Genomic DNA, 12,627 nt, shown 5'->3' on the forward strand with positions numbered 1-12,627 from the left:
GGTCGACAAGGGTTAGTTGGTCTCTGTATTTTTGTGGTCGACAAGTGATTTGCTGAATCTAGTAGAAAGGGAAAAATTAAAAATTAAAAAATAGAATTTGTTCGATGCAGCATTAACCTTGTATTATCAGCATTTATGTCAGCGATTTTTAATTAAAATTGATTAGATTAATTCAATTGATAAAACGTAAAAATATTTAGAATTTAATTAGCATAATTTAAAGGTTCATGATGTAAATAAAATTCTTATTCCAACAAAAGAATTGTACGATTGAATTGTTTTTTTTTTTTTTTGTAGTTTATTGAATTGTTTATGATTGAATCGACACAAATGTAATATATTTAAGATTTTTCTTGATAATTTTTTACCGGATATTCGAATGTAAAATCTCAAGCACGAAGTGAGGCTAATTTCGTTTCTATTTGATGGTCTGATTAATAATTTGAACGCTAGCTGTAGGATGAGATAATAACATTGTTGATTACTGCGGCTTTTTTTTTTTTTTTTTTTAATTCCGAAACCATTAATGACCAAAAGCTCGCATTTTCCTTTTGCTAAATGAATTTTTTCCCCGTCTTCTAATGGCCAGACAAGCTCAATTACTCCACTGGCCGCGCCGAGTGGGCTCGCTTTCATGAGGGGTTCCAAATCATTTAATACGCATTGAATCGAACGAACCTCAATTTCTTTTGTGGCCCTTCTTCGTTTTATGTGCTTGAGAAAAATATATATGAATAATAGCATTAATAGTCTCCAAACTTTAATCTAGTACTCAATGTCATCTCTAAATTCTAACTCAATTTATAAGGTTATTTCTAAACTTTTTATTTGTTCAATACAGTGTATGAATTATCGATAAATGTTCAATTTAATTTAAATAAATCTCATTGAACATTAGAATTCTTGTATATTATATTAAAGTTCATGAATCATATTAAACAGATTAAAAAGTTTGGGGATAACATAGTATATTTGATCAAAATTCAGTGATTATTTGTATTGTTTTTCTAACAAAATATCAGGGACTACTTTTAGGGTTCCAATCAAAGATCCCAACTTTTTCTCTGTTATAATTAAAAAAATTCGAGGCTCTGGATCTTGCACAAAAATCTCCATTTCGATTGCTTCATTTTTGGGAAAAAAAAAAAAAAGAGAGAGAGAGAGAGAGAGAGCAAAATTCAAAAAGGAGATCGGAAATGCGAGGCGTCCCAGACATGGAGATGACCTTTTGAGTGGGGGAATTTCTATCAATTTTTTCAACCGGTCAAAGCTTTCACCGATTTCGGAGATTTCCAAAAGGAAAAAAGCTTTGTTTCCCACTTACCTTGTCCCCGGCATTAAAGTCCGCTTCAATTGACGATTGAGCCCTTGGCAAAAATGACCGAGTTTTCCCCCAACCAAGGCTAATGACTAGTGGTGTTTACGTAATTTGGCGTCTCCGTGGTGGAGAATCCGCGGTGCTTTGAGTTGGGGTATTATCATTAGGTGGGTTGGAAAAAAGAGTGCGCGTGGAGGCCACCACATTTTTGCATTACCGCCGAGTCCACATCTTAATATCTAATTAATTTGCATTCTAAATCGGCGTGTCCACATGTATACATGCATATATAAATATATAAAAGATATACATACATATGATATTACATAATTTGGTGTGGATTTTTTCTATTTATTTGATTTCTATCGATATCGCCGAAGAAAGTTAAAATGTTTAGGTACAACTATGTTGAAATAAGAGAGATTAGAAAAATCACCAGAGTACATTATAAATCCTCTCGGAGCATTCAACTTCTATTGAGCCGCGACGATTCTTTTGTCCCGTTACAATTAATACCGACACAGGACATCTATGAGAATTAATCCTTGCATAACTACCTTGGCGGGAAATTCAAACTCTCGGTACGGAATCTTGGTTGGTTCGATTTAGGGATAGGTTGGGTCATTTGACCTGTTTTGGAAATGTATTTTTGGTGGACAATCTGGCTTATTTGTGATTTTTCCATATGATTTGTTAAACTCGTGATAACAGCGAATTAGATCTACCATTATAATGATGATATGTACTAAGTTCTCTAATCCCTGGCTTCATCTGGACGATGCAAACTTTTTTGTTTCCGTGGAACACTATAGCCCATGAGTTAGGTGATAAATTAATGAGAATGATGATGGAAGTCCTTATCGTTAGGTTGGCGCAGTGAATTTGACTTCTTTCGATTGTTGGACTAGCAATCACACTAGAGCTGGAGGACATAACTAAAATATACGTAAAATATAACTCAAATATACATAAAATACGTTAAGGATAAACAGATAAGTAGCGCGTTGACACTCTCGTTTGAAGACAATATTTGTTATTTTTACTCAATTTTATATTGCAATCGGAAAATGGGATTAAAAAAAGGGTATAACTTAATTGTTCAAATTTTCTTGTTGAAATGCACTATTTTTTTTTCTTTTTATCGGTGCTGGAGAATCTTGTAGTTAAATACCAACAGCATATCATACATAAACAGGAGCCAGATTATCAAAAGATAGACTTAAAACATCTCGCTAAAGAAGACGAAGAATTCGACCAAAAAAAAAAAAAAAAAAAAAAAAAAGAAGATAGAATAATTTCTGGAAAAGTCGGCATATCAAAAGCAAGAAAAACGTTGGAAAAGTGTGCAAAAATATTATTTAGGACGAATTAATTGGTAAAGAAAATAATAAACGCCCACGAGCGCGCAATTAAAATAATAATGTACTCGAGCTCATTCTCTCTCCTTTTCCTACACTGACCCGTTGATTTTTTATACTCGGACGTAGGAATATTTCACTTATTAACGTTGAAAATTTGAGCAAATTCGGGTCCGGTTCGATTTTTCTAAACTTTGAAGAACGCTAATTTCTTTTTTTTTTTTAAATCGATTAGGTTGACCAAAGCTCCCTTAGATCTTAATCTTAACGTGAGGCCAACTAAGGAGCAATTAATAATTAATTAGACGTGACAATTTAAGAGGAAAATAACATAAATGATTCATGAATTGTAACTCAACATACAATACAATTTGTGAATTTTTAATTTATTTGACATTATTTTTTAACTTTAGCCCAATACGTTAAATCATTTCATATAGTTTAGAGATTAGATCAAATGTGTAACAAAAGTTTATGAATTATATTAAACAGATTATAAATTTAGGTCATTCATTGAATATGTAAAAAAAGTCTAGGGATGATATTGTGTATTAAAATAAAGTTAAAAAATGACATGAATAAAACTTAAGAATTACATACTTAATATCATCCCCGATTAAAAAAACAAAAAAGCTACGTCTCGCGACCCCAGTGGATACGGATATTCAACGCCAGCATTAAAGGAACGACAGGCTTTGCTTACAGAATTAAAAAAAAAAAAAAAAAAATTAAAGAAAATTATAATAATAAAATCGGGAGAATTAAATGAAGGAAAAAGAAAAATAGGAAAAGGGGGTGGGGGTGGGGGAAATCTAGAGAAAGATCACGTCCATGCAAAAAAAAAAAAAAAAAAAAAGGAAGAAAGAAAGAAGGGCCTTAACGTTCAGTTGACTCCCCCACCCAAAAAGCAACACAATTTACTCCCTCCTTCTTTAATACCACCCCCACATCACCAAACCCCACTTTCTCCCTCTCCCTCTACCCACCCAGCCCTAACCCCGGCGATCCCCCCCCCCGCCACCCCCGCCGCCCTCCGCCCTCCGCCCCCCGATCCCGCCCCTCCCTCCGCCGCCGCTGCCCCCGCCTCCCGCTCTTTAGCTACTAGCATGCAGCCCCCGAGGCCGTAGCCTCGCCCTCCGTCGGCGAGCCAGAGAGAGAGAGAGAGAGAGAGAGAGAGAGAGAGAGTAGTGGGGAGAGAAAGAGACGAGCCGGTGGTGGTGGTGTGGGGGGGTGGTGAGAGAGAATCGGCGGCGGCGGCGGCGGCTTCGGAAATGTATAAGAACCAGCTGCAGGAGCTGGCGCAGAGGAGCTGCTTCAACCTGCCTTCCTACACCTGCATCCGGGAAGGCCCCGACCACGCGCCGCGCTTCAAGGCGACCGTTAATTTCAACGGCGAGGTCTTCGAGAGCCCCAACTACTGCTTCACCCTCCGCCAGGCCGAGCACTCCGCCGCCGAGGTCGCCCTCAACTCCCTCTCCTCCCGCGGCCCTTCTCACTCCCTCGCCGCTCGTATCCTGGTGAGCTTCCCCCCCGACCACCGCTGCTTCTTTCTTTCCTTTTTTTCTTTTTTTTTTTTTTTTTTTGCGAAAACGCCGCAGCTCGAGTTTCTATTTCTCGACTCCATCGCCTCGATCAGAGATTTCGAGGGATCGGGACTCGTGATCGGTGGTCAATGCCGCGCATTTCGGCGCCTCGTTGCCGTTGCGTTTCGCTATCGAGAGCGCCGTCGATCAGCTTATTTTTTGTTCCGTCCGATTGCTCTAGATTGCTGTTGCCGACGTTCATTTCCTGTCGATTGCCGCGATTTTAGCTGTGCTGTGTACGCTAGCTTCAATTTCCCTGCTGGTCGGTTCAGGCGTGCGTAGGTCGAAATAAGAGTTGAAATCCAGTGATGCGCGAGAGTTTTGGAGTTCTCTGTCACTTTGGGTGATTTCGGAAAAAATGCAGTAACTTGTTAGCGGCGGGCTTCTGAAAGTGAGAAGGGATGTCTAGCTGTAGGCCTTTTTGTTAATGCGTGGCGTACGTTGTAGTGTTAGCCTCGATGGTGCCGAGGCTCGTGTCTTCTCTTCTAACTAAAATTAGTAGTAGGTTCTTCGAGGGATGCGAAGAGGCGGTCACTTCCCATAATCAAACTAATTTTTCACGCGGTTCTTTGTGATGTGATCATGCGAAGTAATGTTTCGCCATAGGCAGGGGAACTTTGCAGTTCCCAAATAGCCTTAATGTTCTGGTTCATGCTTTTCAGCCATGGTGTCTCCAGCTTGTGCAATTAAAGCTGCAACAGTCTCCCTTCTCAGAATTTCTAATTCAATAGTACTGATTGAAGGTTTACTAAAAAAAAAAAAAAAAAAGATTGTTATAAGCTCGTGGTTGCTCTCTGCGCTCTCTGCAGCAATCCGCTTTAAGATCATGATACTGTTTTTCACAAAGGCCTCATTTGTGTTATAGTGCTGGTAGACATTAGAAGATGACCTCCCTTTATGATTAATGGAAACCTTTTTATTGTGGCTTCAGTATCTATGATATTGTATCGGATCATTCTGTTTTTTTTTTTTTTTTTTTGGTATTTGCACGATTGCACATAGTATCGGCATCCATGGTTATTAATCATTAAAGTTCACTACGGGCTTCGCTTTTATGATCTGCTGTGTTCATCTTGCCTCTCCTCGACAAGATTCTTGATCATGGTCTATGCTTACTTCATGGTTTTGAAAGTGGCGATCATTTGAAATTTTATGCTAGACAATTTGCACAATAATCTATTCTGCTCTGCTGTAATTAATTGATGAAATTATTAGTGCCTTTTTGATGCAATATGTTAATTTGTCTGTCAAGGTTCGATCTTGCTTTTGACAACTATTAAACTCTGTTGCTCAATTTTATTTTATTTTTTTAATTATCAGTGGCAATGAACCATGAAGATTTTCTTTACACTGAAGCTGTGAAATCCTTTATTGGATGATTATGAACTTTGACCGGTATATGAATTAAAAGAAAAGTTATGCCTTCATATTAACAGCAATTCTATGCCCTTTCTATGAGAATGAAGATGTTAATGGGGTTAATGGGTGCTCCCAGACACTTTTTAACTACAATTAACATGCTAGGAAAATGTAGATGTAGTTTTTGTGTATCCATTTCTCTTCTAATCTCTCTATTATTGACTTTGCACATTTGAAATGTCATGAAGATGTGATGTTTCTTCATGTAGTTGTGCTTAACAAGTGCGTGGACATACCGTTGACAAATGCCTTTTGGTGATCTTTCTTAGCTATCCAAGGGATGGAAGGACAGATTTTTTTGGAGTCCCTCCAGTCAAGAATTGGGGTGTCATAGTCGCTAGTCATTGCGCATCGACCATCATGCCCAGTAGGAGATGATGGTTTCCTAGGTGTAAAGGAACCACACAGATCCAAGCTTAGCTGGGTGGTTGAACTTTACTGGGTTGACAACACTATGGGGGAGGTCTTCTAGAAAAATCAGCTGGATGTGAGGATGATAGAAAGTTATAGTAGTTTAATTGGAGTGGCCAGTTACTTTTGGTTACGGCAGAAGCGTCTTGTATCCGGCAATGTTGATTGAACCTTCCCTTTTCTTACCATGGTCTTTCTCACTGGACAAGGTTTTTCATCTGCTGAATTTAGATTTGTTACTTAGTGTTCTTTGTTCTGCTTATCATGTGACAACTTTTCTGGTGTCAGTAACAATTTCACTGCAATAAAGTTTCCGGGTTGCCCGTTTGCTTTTGTTGTTAAAAGTATTTTTCACTTTGCCAACCATGTCAATTGTTGTTTGTTATTGCTGGTTCTGATGACATTAACTGCATTGAGTTGTCTAGAAATGTGGTGTATAGGCTTTATGTTAAAATTGGGGATTGCAGACCTGTTGTATAGCACTTGTAGTTCCTTTTGATACCATAGGAAAGCTTGGTTCTTTGCATTTGAATGCTTTTGTTGTGTCTCTTCCTGCATCTCTGCTGTATTCTCAAGAATTATAACTTGATTTTGAAGGGAAAATTGAATCGTGCAATATTTGGTACTGAAACAAATAGTTAGCCTGCGTATTTTTTGGTGTCATGCCACAATGCCTCCCGCACATGCCTGAAAACATTTATTATTTGGTTTAGCTTTTCCTGTTCTTTTCTAATCTTGCTCCACTGATTTCAGGATGAGACAGGAATATACAAGAACCTCTTGCAGGAGATCTCACAGAGAGTTGGAGCCCCATTGCCTCAATATACAACTTTCAGATCAGGGCTTGGTCACCAACCTGTTTTCACAGGGGCAGTAGAATTAGCTGGGATCATTTTCACTGGCGAGCCTGCCAAGAATAAGAAACAGGCGGAAAAGAATGCTGCTATGGCAGCGTGGTCATCTCTAAAACAATGTGAGTTTGTGTCTATTTGATCAAAATCAACCCAAAAGAAAATTTGAGGCGTGGCCACTCCTCTAGGGGAAAAGGCTAGGACATTTATCTTCAGCGTCCCCTCCCTACTCCCCCTTCACCAATGTGAACTATATATGATAGATGATGAAAAGTCAAAGAAATTGAGGACAATCGGTCCAGACAATTGAGTCTGTGACGACTCATTGGATTCCGTTTAGCATAAGTTCATGTCATTTCATATCAGCCAAAGATATGCAAATGGAGAACTGGTCAATGCATCTTTATATGATGTTATGGGGGACTAGAAATGTTTTTGTGTGGTGACACGTTCTTTTCTGACAGTGGCAAAGGAATCAGCAAGCTCGCCTGAAGCAGAGAGCAATGATGAGCTTGAACAGATAACTGTGGCACGAGCCTTACTAAATTACCGTTTGAAGGAGAAGATAGCATTGGGCAACTCTCCTGGTGGCTCAATACCATTTCCAAAGAAGTTCACTACTCAAAACGCTAGACCAACCAGCCCACAGCCGCAACCAGCAAGCACATCAAAGATCCTACCTTTAATATGCCCAAAGACGATGGTTCCTCGTAGCAGACCGTCATCACCAGCAAAGGACAATTTTGTGCCGTCACGATATTCTCCATCTCTGGAATGCCATGGGAACCGACCTCAGAAGTTCCCTGCAGCAGGAGCGTCTCCTTATGTACCGATCAGCCAATTTAGGGCATCTTGCAGGGGCCTTGCACCGCCTGTGACAATAAGAAATGCCATTCCTGTGTACTCTGCTCCGCCTCGTCCACCACCTGCCAGGATCTGCCCTTCCATAATGCAGGCCCCGGCAGTGCGGATTGCCCCTTCCGTGTCTATTAGGCAAGCTGTGCCAGTGTTTGCTGCTCCACCAGCTAGGAAGGAAGATGTACGCCCGGTCCAAAAAGAGGAACCTCCGGCCTTTGTTCCTTCTACACTTCCAAGTCAGTCCGCCCCCGATGTAGGAGTCAAGAATGCCGAGAAAAGCACCCTGCAAGACGAATCGACGGTAGTACAGAGGATAGATAAACTTAAAATATAATGGCGGTTTTGGAAAAGTGCGAGTGTAGGAAATAGCGTTATGGCTTTGGACAGTCTTAGGTTTGGTTTGTCTTCTGTTCTCTTCTTGTTATAAGAGTGCCCCTCCCTCCTCCCTCCTCTCTCTCTCTCTCTCTCTCTCTCGTATTTTTTCCTACCTAGTCCCCTGTTAAGAGCTACAGTCAGTGAAAGTTATTAGCTTCGGTTTGTAATTGACTTTGGTCGGCACATCATTGCTACTCGTGATGAGTTGATGAGATGTGCAATCCCGTCTTCCCCATGTTTCTCGAGCTAACAATGCATGGGCTATTGGCTGGCTGGCACACCGGGGAAGAGACGAACCTCCCTTGGTTAGCATATTGTTAGGCACTGGTACACGAGAATTGCAACTTTGGTTCAATGTCGATCTCTTTCGCACTGTGCCGTGTTGTCCAGTCACGGTTGCGTTGTTTAAAGCATGGAACTTGTCTAGAGAATGTAGTCTTTGCGCAATGGTCGGTCCCCATACCAGTTAAGTCTTAAAGATGAAACGTTGCTTTAAAATGTTGGTCATAAATTTTGTGAAAGCAATGGATTGGAGAATGTGTTCTGATCGTGGTATCACCAAAAGCTTAATCCATGCATATTGTCTAAATGAGAATCCTATTGTCCTAAGCTCCCCTCCCAGAGATCCACCACGGTTCATAGCAAATAATCAAAGATTAAACTAAGGAGACTTTCTCAGCGACATGCTTCAGTAACACTACACAGCTTACCTACATTCTCTTTTTGGCCTGTTAATTAGAATCTACTCTACCGTTTAAGCAATTCTCACTCTCCGAATTGTACTCTTTTTCTTTCTCTTTCTTTGGGTGATGTTATCAGCTCCCCCGTTTCTTGTCCGATTGACCGGTTCCTCCTGTCGGGGCCGCTTGTTTTCTTCAATGAAATCCTCAAGCAAGGCACCTAATGAATGTTACCACACACACATTGAACATTGTTAGACACTGTCGTTTCCAACTTCCCTATGGTTTAAAAAGACGATTCGTCCTGCTTTCCAAGAATGTCCGGGCCAAGAATTGAGAAACTGCGACATCTACCAACTCGATGGATGAGAAATGTGCAAATTGTCCTTTTGGTCTATTTATTTCCCCAAGTAACCACATGCACATGCACATAATTTAATCCTTCATTTCTATCTTCATCTTTCTCCCTGAGCTGAATCGAAGCAACTCTTTTTGTCCTTGCTTCTTTCTTCTTGGCCTGCTATATATATACACACAGTAGTTCACATCCAGAAGTCCGGCTTGAACCCAACACACAGAAGTAATGAGTTACCAAATTGTAGTCCTGCTTTTTCCATGAATGGTGGAACCAGCGAATCAAAACCATGGCATATTCCAGACTTGTTGAATGCTTAAAGTGTGAAAATGTTGTCCTTTCCGATGTATTAACTCTCTTCTTCCCTACATGATCATTCCCACTCACATGCACATGATTTTTCGTGATCAGCCCCAGACCCACTTTTTGCTGGCACCTCAATTAGGATTACCCTATCATTAAACTGATTAATGTCACCATTTGCAATTTTCAAATTTGTGCGTTCGATCCCTCATTTTTCATGGGTCAATTCTCTTTTTCCCCCAATCTACTGAGGGAGTAGTGAGGAGGCTGTTGCACGGGACAAAAGAGGGTGGCGAAATTATCATGATCATGCGGTTAAAAAAACCAAAAAGGAAGAGAGAGAGAGAGAGAGAGAGAGAACAGCAGAATGGCAAAAGTCAATGCGTTCCGTCATGCAGGTAGTATACAATCATTCTGCTTCATTTGTCCATGACACAATGATCATCCCTGAACCAACGTCATAGCACGTCCTTTCATTTGTTCTTTTCCTCCTTTTTCACCTTTGCCATTTTCACTTTCTCTTTCCTTTTTTTCTTTGGGAGGCTTTTGCAATTATCCTGCTCCAACTTACGATCGCCATCCATGCCAAAATGGGTCAACTTTCTGGTAGGTGTTACTTCTATTTTAACTGGGGATAGCATGACTTGGTTGGTAATCAATCCATTATGTCCTCTCAGTGCATAATCAGCTGTTCTCAATCACTGCATCGATCTATATCCACCAAGTTGTCACCCAAAGCCAATGTGTCTCACGCCCATTAGACCGACTTTTCTTAAACCAATGGATGAAAAGGCTCATCATGCGTGCTCTGGATCTTCACCTTAACGCCAGTAGACATTTTGTTCCTTAGACATGTCGCATGACATTAACTTGTAGAATACCAAACCGATGAAAAATCAGTTGGCGCTGACCGCGGCAGAGAGACCAGCTGCTCTGTAGGCAACCTCAGCGGATCCGAGACGGTGACTAGCAAAGGATGATGGTGCTACTCTTGAAGATAATTGGTTGCGACTGCTCTCAAGGAATAGTGGTGGTCTTTGTATCACAAGCTTTTTAAAAAAAATTGATGCCAGGAAGAAAGATAAAGTTAGGATCTTTAGGAGAGAGGGAGAGAGAAAATATATAAAAAAAAAAAAAAAAAATATCTATATATCTATACTCAGTAAATATAACGTAATCTGATGACAATAAGGAAATTAACTATCTTTATCGAATAAAAAAATAGAAATACTAGGACATGACGAAATCTTTAACAATATTCTTAATATCTAAAAACACCTCTAACGATATTTCTCTAATATCTCACAAGTATACTTCAACCCGAAGAGTGACGTATGTACAATATAAATATTCTCACCATGAAGGCTAGTGTCACTGGTTGATGCTTGAGATCACGAATTGTGTGGCACTTAAGTGTTCTTTGACTCTTTGCTTGGACACCTAAGCTCAAACTTCCCAAATGTATTGCTCACTCGCTCACTAGCTCACTCGGATTGTTGAGAGAGAATGCTTATAAAGAGTAAATTCGGGAGAGAATGTATTTTTATTGCTCATGTGATAGAAAATACAAATGAGAGAAAGAGTACCCTTATTTATACAATAGGCCTTTCAATTACTACTGTTAATATGCTTTTCAATTACTACCATTGATCATCCCTTGATCAAAAAGTAGAGATTTACTCTCCCCAACTATCATCCACTACATCTATCAAAATGGGTCATAAGCTCATTTATTAACCCGTACTCAATTGGCTAAATTATATATGTTAGTTATATTCAGTAAATGGGACTAAGTAAATAGGTTTAAACTCAACTCTATGATTCATAAGTGGGTTTAATATGGGTGATTTGCAATTTGTTTAGACAAAATCCACCTCTTTGACTCTCTCTCGATCTTGCACTTGCTTATTCCGTACTTTCACTTTAGTTTAGATATGAATTTCCCTGAATTTGTCAAATATAGAAATGTTTTAATAATATGGGTTGGGTTTGGTATGTATTGGGTCCTTTATAGGTCAATAGATTTGTATTGCATAGAAATATGTTAATTTAGGTCGGACTACTACCGTCTACCCTATTAAATATAAAACTATCATATATTTCATTAAATACAAGAAATATCTCAAGAAACCTTGAGTTTTTAATAGGGATGTGTAATAGGAACAACCCGAACTAGGAGCCATCCCGATCGGTCGATTTGGTCCAATTCCTAGAGGGTCCTAATACCTAAAAATGTAATTAGTATTTGAGCAATCTAGTTCTCGTTCCAAAAGAGGAATTAGACCGATTGCTTTTTATTTATATGTTTATTTATTAAAAGTAAACCTAATAATTCTAACTTAAGCCAAGCTAGTAGCAAGCCTCATTCCTTAAAGATTTTCATAGGGAAGTAGTTGTATTGTCCCAACTCCACCTTTGGTGCCTCCAAAAGTTATAGCTTCACTCTTGACTCAGCTACAAGCTCCTCAACTCTTGGCTTAGCATCCACAAGTCATATCGTGGAAATGCTCTCGGTCTTTGTCAACCTAAACATTATGGACATCTTCGATGGGCATTTTGGGTTGGTGATAACAATTGACTTGGTTCTCTTATCGATCATGGCATTCGTGCTATCGAAGAATTCCAAATCCAAAATAAGATCATATCCATTGAGTGAAATTACCTCGATTGAGAACTTGTCAATCCAATCACCGATGTGTATTTTGATATTCTGAGCAATGTCAAAAGCCAATACATCATCTAAGTTAACCTACCTTGAATCGATGTCCAATTGGTTCCACTAGAAGTCCTAAAATCTTCACTTCTTCGCTCGACAATAACCTATTTGATGCATCGTGTCGACCAAGGCATTACGTTTTGTCCTATTAACCTTGACTTTCACGAATGACAATCTTGTACTTAAAGGCTTCTTTGGCGGTACTTGAGTCTTCACGGAGTTGAGAATCTTTACTGCTCCAAGCCTTGCTTCTCTCTTCTCTTACTTTGGTTTCTATTCTTTCTATTCACATTGAATCGCCGAAAGTTTGCCCCTCTTCGGGCAATCTCGAGGAAGGTGAAAGCCTTCGCAAAAGAAGCACTCAATCGACTTTCCATACATTTTACCATGTGGCTTCATT

At 39.6% G+C, this 12,627-nt stretch overlaps 1 protein-coding gene across 2 annotated transcripts; it reads left to right on the top strand.

Annotated features, from left to right (window-relative positions):
- The first annotated feature begins 3,714 nt into the window (after window positions 1-3,714).
- On the top strand, window positions 3,715-8,408 carry LOC104432879 (double-stranded RNA-binding protein 2). Of its 2 annotated transcripts, XM_039307532.1 has the most exons (4): window positions 4,054-4,193; window positions 5,948-6,298; window positions 6,843-7,062; window positions 7,405-8,408. In XM_039307532.1, the coding sequence occupies exons 2-4, from the start codon at window positions 6,248-6,250 to the stop codon at window positions 8,130-8,132; spliced, it is 999 nt and encodes a 332-aa protein (XP_039163466.1). In that variant the 5' UTR covers window positions 4,054-4,193; window positions 5,948-6,247; the 3' UTR covers window positions 8,133-8,408. The 2 variants fall into 2 exon arrangements, with proteins under 2 accessions (XP_039163465.1, XP_039163466.1); XM_039307531.1 differs by lacking the exon at window positions 5,948-6,298 and having other exon boundaries at window positions 3,715-4,193.
- Window positions 8,409-12,627: the final 4,219 nt, after the last annotated feature.

Source organism: Eucalyptus grandis, chromosome 2 (genome assembly GCF_016545825.1).
Source record: "Eucalyptus grandis isolate ANBG69807.140 chromosome 2, ASM1654582v1, whole genome shotgun sequence".
NCBI lineage: Eukaryota > Viridiplantae > Streptophyta > Magnoliopsida > Myrtales > Myrtaceae > Eucalyptus > Eucalyptus grandis.

What these genes read in the sequence shown, in the direction of transcription:
- LOC104432879 (XM_039307531.1), top strand. Translation starts at nt 3,948, where the DNA reads ATGTATAAGAACCAGCTGCAGGAGCTGGCGCAGAGGAGCTGCTTCAAC. An exon ending in CCCTCGCCGCTCGTATCCTG is followed by an intron (nt 4,194 to 6,842) that starts GTGAGCTTCCCC and finishes CACTGATTTCAG; the next exon opens with GATGAGACAGGAATATACAA. An exon ending in GTGGTCATCTCTAAAACAAT is followed by an intron (nt 7,063 to 7,404) that starts GTGAGTTTGTGT and finishes CTTTTCTGACAG; the next exon opens with TGGCAAAGGAATCAGCAAGC.